The 26,593-nt window shown below is 33.6% G+C and overlaps 1 protein-coding gene across 2 annotated transcripts in view; it reads right to left on the reverse strand.

Moving 5' to 3' along the window:
- The window catches only part of LOC115213902 (caspase-3), a 296,363-nt gene that overhangs the window by 240,652 nt on the left and 29,118 nt on the right, over positions 1 to 26,593 (reverse strand). For both annotated transcript variants that reach the window (XM_029782878.2, XM_029782879.2), the window contains exon 2: positions 22,442 to 22,484. In XM_029782878.2, coding sequence (XP_029638738.1) covers positions 22,442 to 22,484 — 43 coding nt within the window. The remainder of the gene's footprint in view (positions 1 to 22,441; positions 22,485 to 26,593) is intronic.

Genomic DNA, 26,593 nt, shown 5'->3' on the forward strand with positions numbered 1-26,593 from the left:
ACCACAGTGAAAGTGTAAAAAGCAAAGAGAAAATACAATAGAATGGGAGGGATGAAACATATAATTATAAATATGATTTTAAAGTATTATAGGAGTAAAAGCATTCTTTTATTTTATTCATTTACTTCTTTCAGTCATTTGACTGCAGCCATGCTGGAGCACCACCTAACAAATCAACCCCAGGACTTATTCTTTATAAGCCTAGTACATTTTGCAATGGTCTCTTTTGCTGAACTGCTAAGTTACAGGGACACCAACTTCAGTTGTCAAGGAATGGTGGGGTGGGGATGGGGGGGACAAACACAGACACACAAACGTATACATAAATATAGATACATACAACAGGTTGCTTTCAGTTTCCGTCTACCAAATCCACTCACAAGGCTTCAGCCTGAGGCTAGTAGAAGACACTTACCCAATGTTCCATGCAGTGGTACTGAACCTGGAACCATGTGGTTGGGAAGCAAGCTTCTTACCATATTATAATTCTAATTAGATCTATTTCAATTTATGGTAAAATATAAAGAGAAGGATATATAAGAAGCTAAGACAAGGGTGTTAGGTTAAATCATATGTTATTTAAGATGATTGGAGAATACTGATCTACAATAAAAAGTAGATCTTTTAAAAAGCAATGACCACAGATTGTAATTGCATCTCACTTAAGGAGAAAATTCCAATCCTCTTGTAATATTTCCAGAGATTCCCTACTGCACAGATAGCATGCAGTGTAGCCTTCTTGATAAAGTGTTCCAGTCTTAATAACAAATCACGTAAATCTCATAGGATTTTCTTAGCCAGGAGATGATGGATATAATTTGCTTATGTGGTGGAATACTTGCATTTAGTGCTAGAAAATGAGCTAAGTATTGTCTCTTGGAATTGACAGAGAATTCTAATGTATATTTTAGTTAAATTCTTGTGCTTGATATAAACAGTACATTTGTAGACTATGTTACATTGCAAGCAATAACCACCCAGAGAATAAACTGTTGGGTATTCCAAAATTACAGTTATTCATATCACATGTTAAATTGCTGTTAGCAATGATATATTTATTATTAATATATCAATACTTCACACTATTATCACTAATACTGTGAATACTATAAATGTAATTATTACTATTAATATAAAATAATTATTGCAATAATTGTAATAATATAACATTGATGGTATTGTAATTAACACCAATGGCTTGTAAGGTCTGTATGAAATATGAAGATGCAGTAAATAAAGTGAGAATCAATAATGATTTCAGTGATGGTATTTGTGTGAAAGTAGTTCATCAAAGCTCAGTTCTCAGCCCACTTCTACTCATAATAATCCTACAGGCAACAAAAGAGGAGTTTAAGACATGCCTATGGGAACTCAACAAGCTTTGAGCTAGATCTCATAGCAAAATTTATAGTGGGATTAGAGAGGAAATTTTAGATATGGAAGGTAAAACTAAAATTGAGAGGCCTCAAGGTAAACTTAACAAATGTTAAAGTTTTAATAAGTAAGAAAGAAGATAGGACTCTGGTATCTTCTAGCTTGATATACAGAAAAGGAGTAGATATAAACTTCATATGTTGTATTCAATGTAAGACCTGGACACACTAGAGGTATAGAGGAATCACAAGCAGATTAAAAGGAAAAGTAACCTTTGCATTTAACATATGCACTAGAGCAAGATGTACTATGAATGCATTGAAATGGGTTCTCTTAAATGCTCGTATGATGCATGAGGCATTCTGGATTGGAAGACAGCATATCAGAGAGAATCAAGATGTTGTGGGAGAGAAGTGAGTAGGAATAAATAACAGTTTACTTGAATTTAGTTATTCTGAAAAGAGGCATAGAAATGCTATGATGAAAGGCTATTAAACACAGAGATGGTTTGGGAGAGAGAGAGCCTTCCAAATGTTTACCCAACAAAGAGACCAGAAGTAAGATGGATAAAGGAATTAATGTTATGAGAACAGGGAAAGCCTCTGGTTTATCAGGAATTACTACCCAGATGCTTGAAATATCTGGCAAAGTGGGATAAGACTTTGTCACCCATAATCTGGTTGCACAAGGGTGACACAGCAGCATTGTGGTAAACAGTTACAAGGATAAAGGAGATGTTTTAGAGAGGAGTAAACATAGAAGTAACAAATTGTTGGACAAGGTCACAAAAGTTACAGAAAGATTGTAAATCAGCTAATTAGGAAGAGATTACGACTAGATGAGATGCAGTTCGGTTTTATTCCGGACAGAAGTACTATTGATACTCTCTTCCTAGTAAGGCAGCTATGGGAGAAGTATTTACCTAAAAGTAAACCTCTGTACTTGACTTTTGTTGACTTGGTTCACCACACCCTGACTTGGTAGTCACTGTGGAAGCTAGCAGTAGACAAATGGCTGGCAAAAGCCATCCAAATCATGTACAAGAGTGCTGTCAGTAAGGTGAGACATAGCAATGAGTACTGTGAAGAATTTAGTGAATAGGTAGAAGTTCACTAGAATTTGACTCTCAGTTACTTCTTATTTATCATTATAGCAACGATTAAACTCAGGTGGTTGAGCCTTACAAAGAAGATGATAAAAGATTGAGATGACTGATGATTCACTGTGCTCAACAAATTACATCCATCTCAGCAAAAATGAGGTCCTATTAGAATATCATTATGTCTATGTCCTCATTCTAATCTGTCCCTTTCAAAATTTTATGTAACTCATTTTTGTAATAGCTGTCCCTCTTTCAACCCTCTAACTATGGCACAATATCCTCAGCTGTTGTAATTATATGAGAGCAGAACTGTGCATATTCCATCCTACAGTTTGTGTTACGCTCTCTTTAAAACCACTTCCCTTGCCATCCATTCTGAACTCACAGCATCATCTATTGCCACCTTATTTTCCATTAAACACCCATTTTTCTTCAACATCCTCTCATATAAGCCATCAATACTCCCATCCTATTTTGTCCCTATACCCATCTTACATGTCTCTGACCGCCATCTCTGTAATTGCACATCTTCTCTCCCCCACGCATTTCATATCATTTCCCTATTTCTCATCTTTGCAATTTTATTATAATGTTGTTCTCACCTTTGTTATGTATTGCTATCTATCACCTCCTCCTTTACTACTATTTTATATTACCTTTCCCTAAATAGAGATTCACCACAGATTTCACTTCCCACCATGTTCACCAGTCTCTGCATTCACCTCCATCATCATCCCTACTGTCTGTCACTCTTCTTTCAAAATTTTGTGAACCACTTACATAACCATTCTTGATTCCCTATTCCTATTCCATTTTTATACACCTTCTCGTACCTTTAATGGAAAACATATCTCATTTTCACTAAATTTTCTCCTTTTCCTGCAGGGCTAACCATGTATTTCATCTACAGTATGACACCTGATTTTGCCCCTCTTTTATATGTTAGCATCTCATCCTTTAGTCTTGTTAAGGACATGACATGACACACTATTGCTGGGACCATGAAAAAATGTGACCAAAACAGATCAGGAAGTGGAAAAAGCATCCAGCCACAAAAAGTAAACTAGATATGAGTGAGATGTAGCCCGTCAATGTATGATTAAGACACACACACATACACATACACACAATGAGCTTGTTTCAGTTTCTGCCTGCCAAATCCATTTACAAAGCTTTGGTCAGACTGGGGGACTGAAACTGCAACCATGTGGTCGAGAAGCAAACTTCTTATCTCACACTCACACTCTTATATGTCTACAGGCACTGGCATGGATGTGCAGTTAGAAGTTTGCTTACAAACCATATGGTTTTAGGTTCAAAGGTTTAATCCCATAATGTGACACCTTGGACAGGTGCCTTCAACTATAGCCCAGAGCCAATTGATCATCATCATTGTTTAACCCTTTCGTTACTGTATTTATTTTGAGATGCTCTGTGTTTCTTTCAATTATTTTAAATATAACAAAGAATTTAGTAAAATAACTTAGATATCATTCAGCTAGTGTTAGGAACATAAATTGTGACTAAGGTTTGGAGGAAGATTTTAATTCAAAACTTATGCAAACAAGACAATTGTAGAGCCAGAGCCAGTTTCAGCTGGGTTGGTAATGAAAGGGTTAATGTCCATTTTTTATTATGCTAGCATGGGTTGGGTGGTTTGACAGGAGCTGGTTATCCAGAGAGCTGCACCAAGTTCTACTCATCTGTTTTGGCAAGGTTTCTACAGCTGAATACCTTTCCTAATGCCAACCACTTTATAGAGTATATTGGATGCCTTTTACATGGCACCAGCATGGGTGCTTTTTATGTGGCACTAGCATGGGTTCTTTTTACATATATGTGTATGTGTGTTACTATGTCCTTGCTTTGATTTTGTGTGGTAGTTGTAAACAATCACTATGCCAGTACTCCATTTCCAATCTTCTGAGAAAATATCAGGTCATGGAAAAAATTTTGATCTTCCTTGGAAATGGATGGTGGGTAGGGCAGGAAGGGAATACAGCTGAAGAAATACCTTTCACTACAAATTCTGCCCAATCCACATTGGTAGGGAATAGTGGAAATTAAAACAAGGAGGAGGATATGGCATATATATCATACTAGAGAAAAGCAGGGATCAACAAAAACCCATTTTCCTTGTTTTTTATGACTTAAAGAAAGGCCTTTGATAGAATTGGAAGATCTGCTATGTGGAAAGTTCTACATCATTTTGGATGTCCTGATCACTTTATCTCTTTGTATGGTTCAATGCATGACTATATCTGGATATGTATTCCACCAAAACATGTCAGAAGGATTTCCAGTCATATGAGCACTAAAACAAGGATGCATCTTGGTACCTATGCTATTCTACTCATATCTGGCTGCAATGCTTCAGTCCAGGAATTGATATTAGACATCAGTATGAGCTGTATGTTAGATGTTTAGATCAAAGTCTACTAAGACTGAAAATTCCTCCGTCATACTGTTTTTATAATTTCTATTACTTTTTGCTAACACAGAACAAAATGAGTGTCCTTAGATCCTACTTACTAACTATAGTATGATCTTAATGTCAAAGCAAAGTTGAAAGGCAAACAGATACATTCTACCTCAGAATGAAAGGAATATAATTAAATATTACAAGACATTTAGTCATGCTGTCTTCTCATTTTGCAAAATTCTCCTTCATGGTTTCATAAATTATATATTATATATACAAGTGGATTATATATATAGTGTGTAAAGCAACATATTCATAGTTACCCTTATTTGCATCCTTTGGTCAATCTGAATTAATACTACATTGCATGTTTCCTCAGATATACAAAATTTTAATATTTTCCATTAAGTTATAATACTTCTTTAGTTGACGTCACTCAATCGTAAATCCCTGCAACTTAAGTCTACTCAATAGAAACAAAGTTTTGTCTTTGATTTTCAGACATCTAAGACTACTTAATGCTTTTCCTTCCAAATTTGTTTCTTTATTTATCTTACTTCAGTGAATCCTTCATTGGTTAGTTTGGCACATACTATTATTATTATTATCATCATCACCATCATCATTGTCATCCTTAAGGTTGTGAGCTGGCAGAATTGCATGCTGAACAAAGTGCTCATTGGATTTCTTCCAGTTTTACATTCTGAGTTTGAATTCTGCCAAGGTTGACTTCACCTTTTACTCTTTTGTGGGTTGATGAAATAAATACCAGTTGTGCACTGAGGTTGATATAGTTTACTAGCTTCCTCCCCAAAACTTCAGGCCTTGTGCCTATAGTAGAAAGAATTATTATTATTATTATTATTATTACTTTCTTAGTGTGGTGTCTAGTCACAAATTCTCCATGGAAGTACACTTAATATATATTTGAGTGTATATATACTCTACTGACTTGCATCATTTATATTTACAGGTGTACACATAGATAATTTAATGGAATGTTCATGAAACAACAAACATAATTGTAATACAAGAAAATAGTTCATAGTTACTGAAGATCAAAGAAGTAATCAATGTGCATGATTCAACACTGTAACTGAAGATTGGTGCTTTTTGTTGACTATGATATAAACATGTTAAATAAGAAAAAGTGAGAGAACAAGAGGCTAACTAAGCAGAGTGATGTAGTTTCACAAGTAGTGATGAGCAGCTCTAGTCAGCCGTTGAATCTTTCTATTTTTTATAAACATAAACCAAATTTTCTAGAAACTTGTAACAAGCCTTTGAAGTTTGCCATATCATCATAACAAGCTAGCCAATGCCTCTTGGTTAAGCCATGTTTGTGTAGGCATTAATGCTTTTCTATGTTAATACCGCTGGTCATGGCCCTGAGCTGTGAAAATTTGAGAGTGTTAGTTCAAAACTCAGCAGGATCCTCACTGCATTCTTCTTCTTCTTCCTATTATTATTATTATTTTTATTATTATTATCATCATCATCATCATCAAGGTGGTGAGCTGGCAGAATCATTGGTACACCGGGCGAAACACTTAATGGTATTTTGTCTGTTGCTATGATGCTTAGTTCAAATTCTGCCAAGGTTGACTTTATCCTTTTATCCTCTTGGGGTTGATAAATTAAGTACCCTCTCCCAAATTTCAGGCCCTGTGCCTTTAGGAGAAAGGATTCTTCTTCGTCTTCTTCTTATTATTATTATTATTATCCTTATTATCATTATCATTATTAGTAGTAATAGTATTGTTTCTCAAATGCCACTGAAGTCAATTTTCATCTAATTGGGTTTAACAAAATAAGTACCAATCAAATACTGGAGATCAATGTAATTGATGACTTCCTTCCCTTAAAATGTTAGGTCCCTTGTGCTTAAAGTAAGAAAGAATTATTACTATTATTATTATTATTATTATTAATATTATTTTGCTTTGAGGAGAATGATTTTACATTTTAGCCCCAAACAGCAACAACTTTTTTCTATCATATATCATGCAATTAAACTTCTGTACAAAATAACAGAAATAGATTTGCTCAAAGCTTATATAAGTTAGCAGCTAAAAATGTCAAGAAATTGACAGCATCACACACTACACTTCCAGCACATTGAACACGCCCAAATTCACTATTTTGCATAACCTATTAAACCACTTATTCTAAAAATCCTCTACTTTCACATACCATTCACCACTGTGTGTATTTATAATCTTTCATAATTTTAGAATAGCCACTAAATTAGTGATCAAGTGACAAATTAATTATAGTATAAAGCAATCAAATGTTCTCACTTTATTGATGCTATTTTCCATTCATGATACATTTATTATTAACTTAGAGTGGAAGAGTAGATCAAATTGTTAAATACTGAACAATTTAATCACTGACATAAACAGAAGTTTATTTTAACTTCAGAGGAAGAAAATTCCAGATGAAAACTCAACTTGGACTCAAAAGTACTGGAAAGGATACCATATAATCAGTAATATAGATTATATATTTTTGAATCTCTTCTTTCTATTCCAGCTCCTTATTGCAAATGCTAAACTTGTTGAGTGGTTATTCAAATAATTATGAAAGGCAAACAATTTGCATACTTGAATTTGTAGGTGTGATGAACCAATCATAATATTTTAATAAAGTTTCAAGAATGTAAAGAGAATAACACTTCTAAGACAATCCTGATAAATGTTAAACTGTACTACAGAATATGCCAATAATTTTATATACGAGGTGATAAAAAAGTTCTGTAAGCCACCAACAGATGACTGCACATGGTTGCATGCAGAGTGAGCTAGCATTGACCTTCAAGAGGCAGTGAGCTGAGTGACATCACTGTGTTTACATCACAATTTGTGTTTTATTGATTATGTGTATATTGTAGTCTGTGATTTTTGTCATGGATAGGAAGTTGGAACAAAGAGCCAATGTGAAATTTTGCATTAAACTTGGGAAGTCTGCTACAGAGACATTGAACATGCTTTGGCAAGCTTACAACGATAGGCAATAGGTTATATGGAATGTTTTGAGTGGCATGGGTGATTCAAAAGTAGAAGAACATTCTTGGAAGACAATGAGTGATCTGGAAGGCCTACCATGAGTGGGGAGAAAATTCATCAGCTTGTGCATGAGGATCGTCAGCAGACAATCAGTGGTGTTTTGAAGCATTTGAGGACATTTGGCGAAAGCAACTGGATCTGTGGCACATGAAGAAATGGATGCTTCATGATGACAATGCACCCTGTTATCAAACTCTCCTCATGTGTGAGTTTCTCACCTAAAACAATATGGTATCACTTCTGCACCCACCCTATTTGCCAGACATAGCACCTGTGGATTTCCATCTCTTTCCCAAGATGAAAATGCAGCTCAAAAGTTGCCATTTTAATACCATAGTCAAGATCAAGAGCAAACTGCAGAAAGTCCTTCACTTGCTTATGGAAAACAACTTCCAGGTTGGATTTTAAAAGTGGTGGGAATGCTGGGACTGATGTATTGTTGCACAAGGTGACTATTTTGAAGGAGATAATGATAAAACCTAGTTAAATAAGTTATTCTTTATTAAACATAACTAGTCCAGGAACTTGTTGATACCAACTTGTATGATAAAACTTTATGGACAGAGAAAAGTGGGATCAATTGGATTAATATCAATTCTGCATTGAAATTTCATCAGTGACAATACTTCTTCAACTGTCCATTGGGATACTGCTACTATTACTGTTAATGAAGATATTACATATAAAAGTTTTTTAAATTACTCTAAAAATACAGAGCTGGTTAAAACTTTGATATATTCTGTAGTACAGAACAGCATTGAGACAAACATTCACATACTAATAATTTAATCTTGATAGTTACAAATACCTTAACTTCTACACTAAAATTGTTGCCTATAATATACTTTTATTCTCATACAATCTGACACCCACTCTAACTCTTTCGACCACTGCTTTATTTTTGAATGTTTATCAAGGTCTTTGTTACATATTGATCTCTGATTTATGTATAGTGATATCAATATGGCTACAATGCAGAATGATCCTATTCTGTATAAAGTTTTACTGTACTTTCTGAACAGATATTAAATATGATTTAGAGTTAATGTCAAGGAATGAACTAGCAGCATTGGTTACATGTTAAATAAAAAAAATTTTCACTGTGTAGTTGCTGTACATTTAGAGTTTAAATCTTACTGGGGCTGACTTTGTACTTTAATTCTCTAAACTGGTATTTATTTTAACAAGAGTTAATTGAGTAATGGATTGTTTTGACTGGAGTGATAGTTTCAAGCTGTCCTCTGCTTTCACAAGACCACCTAGCCCTTTAGCAGTAACTGAAACACTCAAGCCTTAAGACTTTGTTAAAGAGAGCACTGCATGTAGCTGGGCCAGATCTTTGGTCTGAGAATGACTTCTTCACACCAGTCTTGAACACCACGAAAATAAATATCGTCTTTTATCCTCTGACCAAATCATAAAAAAACAACTGTCTTAGACATTTCTTATTTTTGGCCAATGTAAGGATTCACTATTAAAAGTTATAAAAACCTACACTCGACAATTTGAAGATGAAATAGTGTACAGCTGAAATTCCTACAATTTTAGCTGTACACTATTTTAACCAGCACAGAGAATTAAGTATGTATTATTAAAACAATAAATATTACACAAACCAAAACACATTCATCATATACTAAGTTAAAACACAATCAGTCATCCACAAATTCATTTATAGTCAGAGAGAAACCTAATGCAACATAAACTACTGTGCATACAAAGTATGAGGATTTCAAAATGGAGACATTTTCAGCTGTTACCTTAAATGTCTATAGATTGTTTCAGCACATTACTCATCTGATTCCAGATGCTACAGTGATTATATACTTGATATAAAATATTGCGAATGGTAGAGTGGCAAAAACAGTGGACAATTAGATAAAACAACACTATTTAGCTATATTCTTCTATGTTCTGAGTTGAAGCTCTCTGAGAGTCAAACAATCATGACCGTCTGTCCTCAAAACAAGCATCAAGTACGTTAAAAGTTCAAACCTACCTGAATACAATGTGCGACTTTATGTAAATTTATAGAAATGATAGAAAAGCAAGTTTGAAATGTCTAAATCAAAGAACATTTTCAGTATAGAACTAAGGTGACTAAACCTATACTAGTCACTTAATTTTGTCTTTCTCACCAATAATTCTTCATTAAAACTCATTATAGTTCTCGCAATAACACTCTATATTCAAATGCTTGCAACACTGCTGTTACTGTTATGTCTGTGCAAATATCTACAAGAAAATTATTCACCACTTCTTGATATCTTTAATATAAAATTTTCTTATGTATCTTCATTTTATTCTATTTCATATGAGTAATACTTTTTACTTTAGCTATTCCAAAAGATCAATAAATTAGCTTTGATCCTGTCATCAAGCCATGAGCTATAAGCTTACTCTTTTAACATCATGCTACATGAAAAACAATAAAACCAGATAAAAAAAAAAAGAAGTCATTGAGACATCAAAAGAAACAGAATCAAGAATAATTATTGGGCAGATCTGATGAAAAAGGGATGAACTGAGATACAGATTTCAAGAAATAAAGATTAATGGTATTATAAATTGTCTGCCAAAAGATGACCATTGATGTAGAAAGAACAGATGTTGGCGATTAAATGGCAAAAGATGAACAGTTTATAACGTTTACAGATAAACATCTTCTTAAATTGAGTTGGTGTCCTAGTTACAATCTAAGGAATTAAATTAGACTTTGGTAATGGAAGTGATAATACAAATTCTTATATTTGCTTTATAATTATTCTTCAAAACACACAAAAACCTCAAGTTATCCTCATCATGGCAGTTTCTGAAGTTATCATTATCCTTACTATAACAACCCTAGTTTCATAATATACCTACAGTTAGGATTCACATTTATCTCAGTAAAAAATAAGCTAACTATAGATACTTTCAAGTTTGTAATGTATTTACAGTAACTAGTAAGAAGTTCACAGAATGCTTTACAATGATGGCACTCACATACTAGCTGTAGATAGGCAGAAGTACCATCAGAGGATAATACCATCTGTTATTTGTGAGTTTAGTTATTCATCTGACAATATACCCCTATGGCACCACAGTGACAACTAAGTAGTGAAGACATAAGCACACAATTAGACATAAATACAGGTTGTTGAACATGCCACAAAATAATCTTATCAAAAATAAAAATAATAGCAAATAGTAAGTACAACAGGGACCTGCTACAATGAGGAAAATGGCTATGCACAATATGCTATACTATTTCAGCGGTTTTTTTTTTCCTTGCCATTTTGGGATTTTTGTGGGAGTCAATGTAATGCTAAGTGCTTTTGTGAATTTGTTCATTCATGATGTGGTCCAAGGGCAAAATGTTGAAGATTTTAAAGCAGCATCTCATTTCCAATGGCTGTATCTTCTGCTGTACCTTGATAATGAGCTTCAAAACGTCATAAAAATATCATCAAAAATAGGCATAAGAAAGAACCATGTACATACAAACCTTTAATGCTTACATGCCAGTTCCAAGAATGTATCTAATATGTAAATTGGTATATCCAATAACTTTATGGTGCCTATATAAGCAATGTGTTCAAAGACAGAAGTGGGTTAGATAGGTGCTGATGAAAGGGACCCCACCTCCGAAATATGGCATGTACAGTCATTATCCACTTTTGTCTCTGATTTTATTGCTTGTTTATATTCGACATCTCAATACAAAATGTTGTAGCAAAAATCGGTACTGGCTATAGTTTCTATAGAATATCTCTAGAAACAACCTTAAAAATAAAGACATGCTTATTATACAGAGTAACTGAAATGTCAAGACAGAAAGGAAGGACAAGGTAACCAAGGGGGAAATTTATCAGTCTTTCATATAATGACACAAATAAGAGGAGATTGTGCCTTTCTAACAATTATAACAACACAGTCTATCAAACATCCTTGGTAAGAACAAAGGATCCTGTATATAGTCCTAGCATGCTCCCATCAAATCATATGACTGGACCAACTTTATCTTAGAACAAGGGTGGTACAAAATTCAAGTAAACAAATGAAAGTCAAAAACATTTTCAATAGCAGATATAGGTGATGATCATGATGTTGTGAGGATGAACAAGGTGCACTGAAGTGAAACAACAAGCCAAAAAACAGCTGGCTGAGATTCAACCTCACAAATCTTAAAGACCTTATCTCTAAAGGAATTCAGGCAACACTTGATGGAAAATTTGCAGCACTACTCCCCCTTGAAAAAAACCTGAAGACTACAACCCACATGCTCAATGCTGTGATGATAGAGACAGCATGTGATGTTTTGAGGGAAATCTACATGAATTAAAACTGTGAATTACAAACAAAATATTGGACATGTGTGACAAAAGGAAATAAGGGAAATAAAACAATGATGGACAACTGAACAACATGAAAATACTGAAGACAGCCTTTCTAGCAACAACACAAAAATGACTTTGCAATTGGTAAAAGAGCTCACCAAAGCAAGACACCAAGAAGTGTTCACCAACAAACATAAAAAAAAAACAAACAATAAAAAATGATATGGTGGGCAGAGTATTGCTTGGAACTGTACAACTTCCAGAGTAGTGTAGATCTGAGTGTACTGAATGTACAAGAATCCTCACAATAGGTGGATAAGTGAAAGAAGTATAAAACTGTGATAGGAGAAAGTATGGTTACAGCATCCAGGTGGTTCATTGACGAAATCATCATTACTAGTGTGTGATCAATACCAAACTCACAAAGCAGAACAACAAAGGAAAAACTTAAGCCATTAAAGATTAATCAAGTATTTATCCTCACTGGTTTAACTGTGCAACTACAATGACAGGATGTTTCACTCAACAAGCATTCATATGTTTTATGTGAGAAGATTGGAACAGGTAGATGACTACTAAAAATTTAGTGATAGGACAACTGGAGCGACCTTCTATATCAGTGTGTGAAGTCATTGTAGGCAGCTGTGAGGGTAAAAATAATAATAGTCAAGGTATTAAAAAAAGAAATGTGGAATTAGTACTGCAATGGATGGAACCAAAGATGATATGTATGAAGACAACAAAGATCAATAACAGCAGTGATGGTGATGTAGATAATAACAGTGATTGATGTGTTAATAAACATTATAGTTAATAGTCACTAAGCTGAACATGGTGTCTTCATCTGTATGTGATAGTCTTCGGAAATATAATTTCGTATGAAAGATTAGACTTAAAGTAGAGAGGAGAGGGAAAAAAATATTGTAAATCATTATTATTAATAAAAGAAATCATTATTGACTCTTTCTTTCACACATATAGTCTCCCTCTGAATGTTATGGGGTTGTAGGTGCACCATTAATTTTCACTGTGTATAGTAAGTATCAGTGAGCTATAGAGGTAGTTAGAACTTGGTAATACCTTAAAAATATCTGCATTGTTAGTGAAATGTAAACTATCCCTAAATTAGGTATTCTTACAAAATAAATTTTAGGTATACTCTTTTACTTGTTTCAGTCATTTGACTGCAGCCATGCTGGAGCACCACCTTTAGTCGAGCAAATCGACCCCAGGACTTATTCTTTGTAAGCCTAGTACTTATTCTATTGGTCTCTTTTGCTGAACCACTAAGTTACGTGGATGTAAACACACCAGCATTGGTTGTCAAGCGATGTTGTGTGTGTGGGGGAACAGACACACATATATATATATATATATATAATATATGCATATATATATGACGGGCTTGTTTCAGTTTCCGTCTACCAAATCCACTCACAAGGCTTTGGTAGGCCCGAGGCTATAGTAGAAGACACTTACCAAAGGTGCCACACAATGGAACTGAACCTGGAACCATGTAGTTCGTAAGCAAGCTACTTACCACATAGCCACTCCTACGCCTATAAGTTCATAAATCATCAAAACAATTGCTAATTATAGTGTACACCTTATCACTTGTAGTACCTTATGAACTGGAAAATAACACTATGTATAACTGTATGACTAAGATACAAATTTACTTTTCAAATTTGTTCCCTTTTAACTGTTTCAACACTAGCCTAGTTGAGGTTACCTCCTGATTAAATGTTGTAACACTGTTCATATTAAAGTATTAATATCTTCCTTAAAACTTTCATGTTTTTCATGATTGTTAACATAAAATTAAAGGAGATAACAGCTCTATTACTGTCTCACATGAGAAACTATTCTAAATATTAACTTAATACAAAGATATAGAAATATTAAAAAAAAACAGCTTCTTGTATAGGCCTGTAACATGATAGTAACAGCAGACTAATCTCCCTCAGATCCTATCCTGCTGTCTTAAAAAAGGATGAAAACATTGGACAAGGCCATCCTAAAAAAGATAGGATGGTCATATTTGGAACGTTTTTGCTTATGAGTTGACTCAGAGATAACCTGCAGCTAAACAGCACAACAAACAAGAGATATATAAACAATTACAGATACTTAAAGACACTCTTTTATAGATTCTTGATTATTTTGAAAATTAATTGTAGCCTAAACAGTGAATCAGTGTATTCTGGTATCAGTATGACCATACCTGGATTATACAACAATGATTCCTCACAATATCTTTAATTTTCTGAATCCATTTACTTTAATTTCTCTCCCTCATTCCCTTCCCAGTTTGCTCTAACATCCTCAGTTGGTAACTTCTATGATTGAATCAAGTTAACCTAAGCCTTATGAGAGAAACTGGATAAATAGAAATAGTGTGGAAACTCATCAGAGGGTCTGCACTTATTTTTGGATGACAGACTACCATAAAAACCCATTTAATTTACACACTTCTTTTTGCAAAAATAAAAATAAACATTAGGGGCTGCGTAAATTACATGAGTAAATCATTTCCAAAATTTTTTTAGAAATTTCTTTGTTTAAAAAAGATGTACAAAATGTAAACATTTGCACTGGAAGTTGACTCATTTAATGTCAGAATAGGATTTCACAGAAAAAATATGGGCTTAAATATAATGAAGTTGACTTTCATTTATGTTTTTATTTTTGTCTGTTTATTACTAAGCACAGTTTTAAGAAGTTTATCTATCGTACTGTTTACGCCAATTTCGAACATTAGCTTCATTAACATTAAAATAACGTCTGGCAGCTCTATTGTCAAGTTCAAATGTATATTCAACATATCTAATTTCTCTTTCACAGTAAACAATTCATAAGTTACGCCCATACTGACAATAATGGTAATAACAAATTTTAAAGTTTGCTTGAAATTTTGTAAGTGTGAACGGGATTAAAATTTCGATACTCCGTATCAAAGGTCCTGATCAGAATAAGTGGAAAAAAATGTTTACATAATCAGGTTGATCAGTCGCCTTCCTCTGTCGGTTAGCAAAGTGTCATACAAGCTGATGTTTATAGGTAATTAAACTTAATTTGCAACACCTGTGCATATTTATCAGCTTTGTTAGGAATTCTTAACTTTTCCTGTAATCATGATTTGAGAAGACATACAGTAGTATGATAAAGTTTGGACATAATCTCTTGTGGACAAGAAATGTAAAATAAAGATTATTATAAACAACACAAACATTTTGTAATTTAATAGCTTTCAATGTGATACCTGTTAAACAGAAATTATTTTTATTTCATGAAAATTTAATAAGATCTAATTATAAGTAAGTGAAATTATGCTAAATACAACTAAATTGAAGACCATTTTCTCCTGGCTATATCAGCAATTCTGAAAACTTTTGGGTGCAAATGTTACATGAGTAGAAGACTTTTTTAAAACAAATTTTACCCTGAAAATCATCTGTGTTAATTTCACAGGTGTGCAAGTTACATGGGTTTGTATGGTAATTTGTTCCCTGGTTTGACACTATCTTTCTTTCAAGGAAAAGCAGGTAGGGGTATTATAAAATTGAGTCCCTCACCAAAGCATTCAGGTTAGATCTCTGCCTCATGCAAGATAAACAATGGTTTTTTTGTTTCATTCTATCAAGACCCTGCAATAAAGATGAGTACCCTACCTTCTATGTCATAGGCACACATATACATACTCACATGCATATATACACACACACACACACACACACATATATATACATACATACATACATACATACATATATACATATATATATATATAGCTATACTAGCTATACTAGCTATACATATATATATGTAAAGTTATGAAGTCTATTTTCAATCATATGGTTCTGAGTTATTCTTGGCAATGTACAATAATAATTTTACTTTATTTCTAAGTATTTAAAAGTTAAAATCTTTATATCTCAGTAACTGTATGATTGCAGCCAAACATTTAGCAATTCTCAAGACTATGATACTGGCTGGTCTTAAAATGAGAGAATATTGAAATGAATGACTGAATCTGATAATCTTCACAGAAAGGTTTGTGGTGGTGGTGGTGGTGGTGGTTGTCATCATCCTGTCATCATTGTTGTAATTTAACATTTGTCTTTGTCTGGAAAGTTCAATAAGATCTCAAGTCAAGAAGTTGCATTATGCTTCACTGTCTACTTTGGCATGGTTTCTATGATCAAATACCCTTCCTAATACCAACCATTTTACAGTGTAGTGGGTGCATTTTTACATGCTACTACCACTACCTCTGCTGAGCATGACGCCAAATTGCATCTCATGTAGGTCAATTCTGCTCAGATTAAATTATCTTGTATGATATGATTCAAATGTCTCTATAGTTTCCTCCTCTCTAAGGCATCACCTTTGCCCTTGTACCTTATCAGGTTAAACTTCTTTATAGGTCTCTTCATATATAATTACTTTGTTTCATACAAACTGGTACACATAGCAGACTATAAACGTTATAAAAAAAAGTGTACAGCATCTAACAAAGGACAAATAAACATTCTAGGTTTCCCAATTTTCAGAAGGATTTTTGCAGGGGTCACATTCTGTAGTTTAGAAGTCAATGAAGACACAAAGAATAGTTTAAACTACATATAAATATGTACTGCATGAGAATTACAAAGATATGGCAGAGAATAAAGTATGAAATTTAGTCAAGTAGTCATTCTTCAGGTATATCAGGCCTTTCTTCAACCAATCATACAAGATAACTTGAAAACATTTATCATGGAAGAGTATCACAAAAACTACCTTTTAAAGTAGTTTTGAAACTTGAACTTAGAACCAAAAGATATAAAGTTCAATATGACATAAACTAAAGTATTTAATCAGACAGGAAACAAGGGGCCCAATGACTCCAAGTTCATGGCCCTTTTTATGAAATAAGAGCAGTGACTATGATACCATTTTAAAGGGGCTCCAAGACTGGTGGAAGAAATATTTTGCTATCTTCAGACTGAAGACCTGGTCCTAATACTGACGACAGAATAGAATCCAATAAAAGCACTCTAATATGTAAAAATAAAAATATATAGGAGGGGTGTTTGGTGTGATTAGTGTAAAATAACGTTTAATTGGATCACTGATAAAGAGCAGAACTTTAGATGCACCAACTAACAGCTTCAGCTGTATTGTTGTTTGCAATAAGTGCAGCTGTGATAGAAAAACCATTATTTTAAATTTCTAACTAAAATATAATTTCATTTAATTAGTTAATTACTTTTGTCAGGTCAATATAAATGTGCTGTAAAGCCATCCAGCTGAGACACTTAGATTGTATGTTTGGTCTCTGAAGATAGCAATTAGCAGAGTTATCAGGAAAACACAATTCCCTTCAGAGATAGAATTCATTTAAAAATTCTCTGTTTACCATTTATTGTCACAAAATAACCTGCTGCTTGCTGATTTCTAGCTTTTACTATATATTTATGAGCTGAGAAATTTTTTTCAAAGAACTCTATCTTCTGTAGAATTTCATTTTTTAAATTAATGGTTATTGCAAAGAAACATTCAAAGAGAAGAAACTAAGTACGGTAAACAACAGTTACATATTCTAGTTCAGTGAACAGAACACATTATTGTCATTAATGCCAATTTAAATATTCAAGATGTTGGCAACGCTCATGGGCAATAAATGGTTTAAATGTGAGTATAAGAATAAAGTCTGAATAAAGAAATTTGAAAGTCAACCAAAACCAAAAGTGGCTTTTTTTTTTATCATGCAAAAACACAATTTCCATTTCATTATGCCAAATATACAGCAAGTAGTAAAATTCTGGCACTATTTCAGATATTGCATTCTACCTTGGTTTTCTTATATAAAAAAAAAAATAATCATGAATTCCTTAAGAAATATTCATGATGAAATAGAGTGATTTAATCATAAGACAATTCACATATTTATTGATCCCAAACACTGGGATAACAGAGTCTTCTATTTCATGATCAGCCCTAGTAAATAATTTCTCAGAATCTGGAATCAAAAACAGTTCAAGAACTTAAACATTTTTATGTTCAGTCTACTATAATAGATAGAAGGACTATGTACTTAGTTTGTCAGTACAGCTATTATTATTATTATTATTATTATTATTATTATTATTGTGGTGAGCTGGCAAAATTGCCCATTGTCCTGAGTTCAAATTCTGCCAAGGTTGACTTTGTCTTTCATCCTTTCAGGGTTGATAAATTAAGTACCAGTGAAACACTAGGGTCAATGTAATCAACTAGTCTCCTCCCTCCAAATTTCAGGCCTTGAGCCTATAGTATAAAGGATTATTATTATTATTATTTTACTACTACTACTACTACTCCCACCACTACCGCAAGATCATTGAGCCCTATGCTCAACTGGTATTTATCTTATTGATCCCCCAAAAATGAAAGATAAAGTTGAGCTTGCTCAAATTCCATCAAGGTTTACTGCCTTTCACCCTTTTGGGTTTGATAAAATAGAACCAGTCCAGGACTGGGTTCAAAGTAATTGCTTAGCCCCCATTAAAGTATCCAGGCCTTATTATTATTTATTATTATTATTATTATTAATATCATCATCATTATTATTGCAAAGAAATAACCTATATGGCACAACAGTAGTGAATTATAAACAAATTATGAGTATAAAATGAGAAAATAATAATATATATCTAATAAAAATAATGAAGTTGAAGTGATTAAGACTATTATTACATTCTGCTCATATCTCAACATAGAAAACTCTACTTAATAGCTAGAATAATTCAACAATTGCATTTGTAACATTCCATGCAGTTATGCTATAGTTTATAGGGTAACTTGCAAAGATTAGAATCACAGAGCAAACATTTTTTTTCACAGTTGAAACAATGAAGTCAAGAATGACAGGACATGCATATAATGAAAATGAAAACTCTTGTAACAATGGAGGAAAATTTAATTGAAGTGAAGAAATCACTGTATTGATAAAAAAAAAAAAAGCCCTGTGATTAGAAGAAGGTTTTTTACTAATACAATTCCCAGTGTAGCTGATCTAGAACCTACTGTAGACAGTTAGCGAACTGACGTATTGTAGAATAGAGTGATCTCTCAAAATACAGCTATTTGTGGATTTGAACTAACAACTTGTAAGCAGGTAAATCAATTTTTTATCCACTCAGCCAAATCATCACTATATTATAGTGACTTTTTAAAAATTTGTCATATATATTGTTTTTTAAACAATATTTATATATAACAAATTAATTGCTAAAGTTTAAAATTATATTGGACATTATAATTACAATCATTTAAAACAAGAAAAGAACCACAGTGATAATAAGATTCAAAAGGAATAACCATTTCATGATGGATTACCATGTTACTGATGATGACGCTACAAAATGCCAGTCTTTCTCTGTCATTAAGTACTATAAACAATTTTAATGGTTTTAACTGTATTACTCTATTCTTTTATTCTTTTACTTGTTTCAGTCATGCTGGAGTACTGCCTCAATAATTCATCAATTTCTAGGTAAGACTTATTTCAGTGTACACGTTGCTATTTTCTACCATCTTTCTTGAGATACATTTTTTTAACAGAATTTAAAGAAAATAACATCTTTATTTTTCCTTCGATGTAAAAGTATCAGTAAACCTTGTGCCCTAAGGGTTAAGTATTAGAAAAATTAAGGGAGTATAAGGTTATGTGCACTTTTGAAACTATAGATTTAAGACTTTCTTTTTTGTTGTTGTTTTATAATATTTATTTAGTTTTTGATATTTTTAATATTTTTGATATTTAATATTTTTAATATTTAATATTTAGTTTTTAAATATTTATTTGTATGGTTTCATTATTATTCCTAACTGTTTTATAAATTTATATGTTAGCAAAGTTAAACGCAGACATTAACTATAGTAATCATTCATTTTGTAAATGGTTAATCATTTCTTTTTTTTTCAGTATTCAAAGCCATTCATTAATACTCTTGTTATGTATTCATCAATTTCTGGGTACTAGTATCTTTTGGTTTGTTTATTTAATGTTTGGCTGTTAAGAATCTTTTCCCATACTGCTGCAACTAATTCACTGATCTCTACATTGTGAATAAATCACAGGAATATGGGTAAAGATGTTGGTACAAACGAACTGATAATGAAATAACAGAGAAGTTAATAATAATCTGAATGAGAAAATATTTTTATCATTGTTAAAAATGACTCTCCTAAAATATATCTATTTTAACAAACAATTTCAATCAAATGCAAACAAAAGAGAAATGCTACATAAAGATACTCAGATAAAATTGTCAGTTAAATATAGTGCAGTAGTTGGATAGAATATTTTTTTTTCATTAAAATACAAATAATTAATGTCGGTATAGATCCATTTAAACTATATTCGTTTTAACCATTTAACATTCAAATTACACTGTCAAAATAATGTTTTGAATTAATCATGCATTATCTCATAGCTTCGAGATTTGGAGATGTGATTGTTTGGTTTTAGAATGACATTGTAGGAGAGATGTGAGAAATCAGATCTGGCCAGTTTAGACACCAAACAGGTAGAATATTTGAGTCAGATATGTCTGGTTTAAATGCTAAAGAGTTAAATATTATATACTTACTCTTAGCTAATTCTTTTTTCAAACTATAATGATTTGGAAGCTTGGAGCATATTTGTATAACATTACCCTAAAGAGAGAATGAATCTTTATCTACAGGAAGGAAGAAACTCAGCACTGCATATCAATAAATGATTTGTTAAATCTAGAATAGATTTATTGTATACAATGGTGAGTTATACCACACTACACCAAAGTACCCACTTTGTTAGGTTTAAAGTGGCGTTGCATACAAATGTGAGTTTTACCGCACCACACAAAATCATAAGTAGCAATATCTAATGTAGTATTTTCTGTTGTATACAATGGAGAGTTACACTACACCACACCACAGAATCCACATTAAAATAGTGTTGTTGCATACAGGTTTGAGTTATACCACACCACATTATAGTACTCACTTAAGTCTAAAGTAGCAGAAGTAGTAGTATCTGTTATATACAACAGTGAATTACACAATAGTACCCAATTTTGTTAAGTTGAAAGAATTGTATATACAACAGTAAATTATATGACACCTCAGGACCTACTTTGTTAAATATATTGTGTTGTTGTATACAATAGTGAGATATATCACCTACCATATTCACTGTTAAAATGATAAGGCTTTCCTCTTGGATACACATTGCTGGTGATAGGATATGAACAGTATATCTTTTAGCTATTTTAAAAACTCAGCCATCTGAACAATTTCAAGCTACTTATTAAAACAGTAGATAATTATACAGAACTCCACTGACAACAGAAATAATCTGAAGCTGAAGAAAAACAAATTCAACATTAGCATATTCATCTATTATAAGACAATGGTAAGGGCAAAGGAATAGCAAATGTCATGCCCAGATAGAGTTTATCTTGGCCACATCTGATATGGCCAACACTAGAATTTATAGGTGTCTGGATGAGAAATTGTAGCCAACTCTCAGTAAAATTACATGCCACTGTCTTAAAAAAGAAGCTTAAAAAAAAAAAATGGTTATGAGTGGAATGCATTTCATAACAAGCTTCCTCAATCATAGCTGTAATCGTACAGGAATGGACTAGATAGTAGAAATTGTCACACTAAACCTACTTAACATATTTAACCACATTATAACAGGATATGTAGTATGATTGTCAGCTAGGTGGTAACACGGTACAACGGAACAACAGAGATCTGTGGGACACAAGTTATTTTATCAGCTGCAAGCAATCAATAATAGCTGAACTAGCACTAAGAAAAACTACAAGACATGATTAACTGACACCAGACTAATGTGGATTTCTTTACTAGTTACTATCCTTGTCCTATTTGATGAAGTTGTAAATACATTATAGACATCTGCCTAGATTTCTGCAACAACATTTGGTAAATATTTGGAAAAGAAAAGATGAAAAGAAAGCAAAATACAAAACTGCTAATGAGGTACTAATAGGAAGGAAAACTGATTCAAAGTTAAAAAAACAAGTTTTAAATATAACATCTTGTGTGTGTGTGTGTGTGTGTGTGTGTGTGTGTGTGTGTGTGTGTGTGTATGCGTGTGTGTATGTGTATAACTAACCTTTCACAGGAGCTATTACTTGGAGAATCATCAGTCTGGTAGCCTAGAAATGATAAATAAATAAATAATTAAATAAATAAATAAATAAATACATATATAAAAATTTAATTTTTGACAGATACAATAAAAAAACTTGAAGAGCACAATCTGTAAGTCTGTATTTGGAGAATGTGTTAGTGTTGGTAGGTATGGGGGCTATGATTGGAGTAAACAAATGTTTAACTCATTGCTGGAAATCTAATGGACTTACAAAAAAAGAGAATGAGAAAAGCGATGGAATAATAGATAAAATAAACGCAAATGAAAATTTAAAAATGTTTATTATATATGTGCACATACATATATACACACATATAGACAAAAATACATACACACATTTATACCCACATACATATGTAGACACATGAACAATTCTGCATTGACACATACATATATATATATAAGCACATGTATAAATATATGCACACAGTTGCACATATACAGACACATGTACACACACATGTCCATGTTTGTGTGTCTATATGAGTGCATGTATACTTATGTACAAGTATATGTGCATATGTGCCTTTGGAATGTCATCCTCACTGTATGCAGCTGAGCATTATCCTGATAGAGAACATTTTTCGTCTTGAAACCAAAGATGGTCATTTTTCATCTAGCACCGACTTAAGCCACTCAAGCTGCTCACAGTAGATCTCCTTTGTTATTGTTTGGTTTGGGTTTAAAAGTTCAAAGTTGATTAAACCTTTTATATTCCACCAAAAGATAACAACACCTTCTTTAGCCTACTACTGTCTTTGGTATTTGACACTCTTATAGAGAAACCGTTTCTCATCACCAGTCACTATTCTATCCGAACAAGGTTCACTCGTGAGATGTGACAGCAAAGAAGAGTACACATTCACTCACTGTGCCCGATTAGACTTGGAGAGTTTGTGAAACCCAATTTGCTGACTCTTCCAATGGATGCAGGTGTCAATGAATAATTGAATGACCAAATCCAAGCTTTTCTGCTGGCTCTTCAACACATACGATGGGATTTTGTTCCACCAGGGTTTGCAGGACGTCCTCGTTGAGCTCTACAGATCTTCCAAGAGGTGGCTCGTCTTCTAGGCTGTAGTTTCTGGCTCAGAATTTCTGGAACCACCGCTGACACTAGTTTTGCATTAATATTCCTCATACTTTTCATTGTGTTGTTGCTTTTATTAAACTCATAAAGCAAAATATGCTGAATATGCTTCTTTGTCACTTCCATTATAGCTTTGAAAAAATAACTGTTAAAATCGAACTGCACTCTTCAAAACTTGCATTAAGAATAAGTACAAAGTAAAATTACTACCTGCTTGTATAGCAAGTTGATACATGTAGTTTATCCCATCCCCATCTAACTTTTAGTTCATGCTATTGAAAAAACCAGATTATTTATAGGATGACCCAATAGAAAAGGAAGTTAAGAGAACTATTTCTTCTGTTGTTAATAAAAAGCCTTTTTCTTCAGAGTGAAAGGCAGACTGCATGATGTGTGTTTATGAACAACAATAGTTCATGGTTTTGAAATGTGAGCCATGAATACAGAAGACATGTGAACACTAGAAAGAAATGAAGCTAGCATGATCTGCTGGATGTGTAACATAAGCGTGCATGCACAACAAAGTACAAATATATTATAAGTAGGGCCATCGCTAAGCCCCTGCAACCTCTGTGGCTACAGGGGGCCTCCGCAATTGAGGGGCCCTATGTTAAGATCAAACTACATATATGAGCCTTCTGTTTACTTTGGTTAAGTTGTTAACAGAACATTTCAAGTCAGAGGAGGAAAAAAAAAATACGAGGTTGTACAGTAAATAACTTAAAAAGAAACAAAATAAGTAAATGTAAAAAGCTTTTCCACTAGGAAAATAAAAGAAAAACAAAAGAAATCCAAAACAATGAAAATAAGCACAACTTCAAAAGAAAAAACAAAAAGAAGCGATGATGATGATGATGATGATGATGAAAGGTGGGGGTTGTATACTTATACATATGTACAAACATACATAGAGGCATACATTCATACATATTCACACGCACACACACACACACACACACACACACACACACACATGCGCGGCTGGCTATTATCTATTTTGGTCTACCAAATCATTCATAAGGCATTGGCCAGCTCAGAGAGAGTGAGAGAGAGACATGTATCAAACACGGCTCTTAGTCTCTCCCTCTTTCTCTATCCATTTCTCTCTCTCTCCCCCCCCTCACACCCCATATATATATATTTTTTTGGTGTTGTTATTTGACATTGAAAAGCTGGTCACTTTGTACCCAGAAAGTGGCTTTGATCTCCTAAGGCAATAAAAACTGGAGACAAAATTCTTTCTGTAACAAAAACAAGTCATGCATATGTGAACACACACACACACACACACACACACACACACGCACGCACGCACGCACACACAGTAGTTTGTGTGTGTGTATGTATATGTGTGCATCTATCTATGTACAGAAGGGTAGGAAAAAGATATACCATTGATTTTTTTTATACGTGTTGTATTTTAGAATCATTACAGCAAAGTCTGCTGTGATGATTCTAAAATACAACAAGCTGTAAGGTATTACGCTTGGGTTTTGTAGATAATAAAGGTGTGTAGAGTATGAATTTTGATTTATGAGATGGGGTCTCAAACCAAAAAGTTGCAGGGGGCATCTAAAAGTCATGCGATAGCCCTGATTATAAGAAAAATTGGGTATAAGAGGCATCACATGTAAGTAATGTGCAAGAGAGAAGACTGCACTGGTATGGTGATATGATGTATATAGATGCATAATTAAAAGTAACAATCACTTAAAGTCGATGGGGCTTGTGGAAGAAGGAGACCCTTGAAGATGTTGGACAAAGTAATGAAAACCAACCTCAGGTTGTAAAACATCAGCAAAATAAAAAACTGAGATGGTTGCTGATTCACTTTGCTCAAGAAGTCTCATCCATCTAAAAAAAAATGAAGTCCTAAAAGACTATTGTTTTGACTATGTCCCCACAACCCATCTTCCCAACACCCATTCCTCCATCACTCTTCTAATTACAGCCCTACCTAAGCTGCTGTTTATTATAATGATATGGGAGCAGAGATGCACATATTTCATCCCAAACACTTTTGTGCTACTAGTTATCTCTCTTTGGAGCCAATTCCCAACGTCATCCACCTCATATTCTCAATAACAAACAGTACTACTACTGAACACAATTTTATATCAGCAATCAACTCCACCCCCTCCTATTTTCATCACTCTCTTCCCCCATATTCACTCCTACATACCTCTGAACTGCAGCACTGTGTCGAGCTTCAATGTCAGCTTTGGCAAGATTTCTATAGCTGAATACCTTTCCAATTGCTAACCACTTTACAGAGTATGTGCTGGATGCTTTTATATATTTTTCAGGCCATCAGCACTAGTGTAATTCCTGAGTTACTTTGCAAGGGAAATGGAAAGTTCCCTTGACTGAGAGTAGGATGTATCCAAGAGACAAGGTGGTGGCTTTTATGCCATGTGTTGGGAGGCTAGTGTGTGATGGAGGGACAAGCACAGGTGTCATGTTGTAGAAAGGATTTATGGCTACCTCACATTATATAAGGGTGAGTGGGTGCAGCTGGAAAGAATAAAGAAATGGTGGTGACAAGCTGCCAGAGCATCTCAAGATACAAGAAGGCAAATATAAAGAGAATATAGAGAGCAGGGGGGGGGGGGCAAGGGAGGGGGTTAATTTCGTATGTCAGAGGAAGGTAGCTGATGGTTAGAGTTGGGGGTAGTAGTTCAAAAAGGATATATGAGAAAATGGGAGGATTTATGAGCAAAGTATTACACAATGACAGAAATGAGGGTCAGAGGGGTGGGTGTAGTGAACAGGACAACAATGGTTGGCTTTGCATTGGTGGCCGCAGATATGAGAAAATGATAGTGAATATGAATAGTGTTAAAGATGAGGTATGGTAGCTCTCAGGGGAATGAGAAATAAATCAAAGCACAAAAAGGGGTAATTGTGTAGGAAGGGATGATAATGAGAATGAGGGATGGCTGTTAATAGGAAGTAGTTTCAAGGAAGAAGGAGACAATTGGTAGCTCAAGAAAAAGGATGGGACAAAATATGTGCCAATTCTG

Source organism: Octopus sinensis, linkage group LG7, assembly GCF_006345805.1.
Source record: "Octopus sinensis linkage group LG7, ASM634580v1, whole genome shotgun sequence".
NCBI lineage: Eukaryota > Metazoa > Mollusca > Cephalopoda > Octopoda > Octopodidae > Octopus > Octopus sinensis.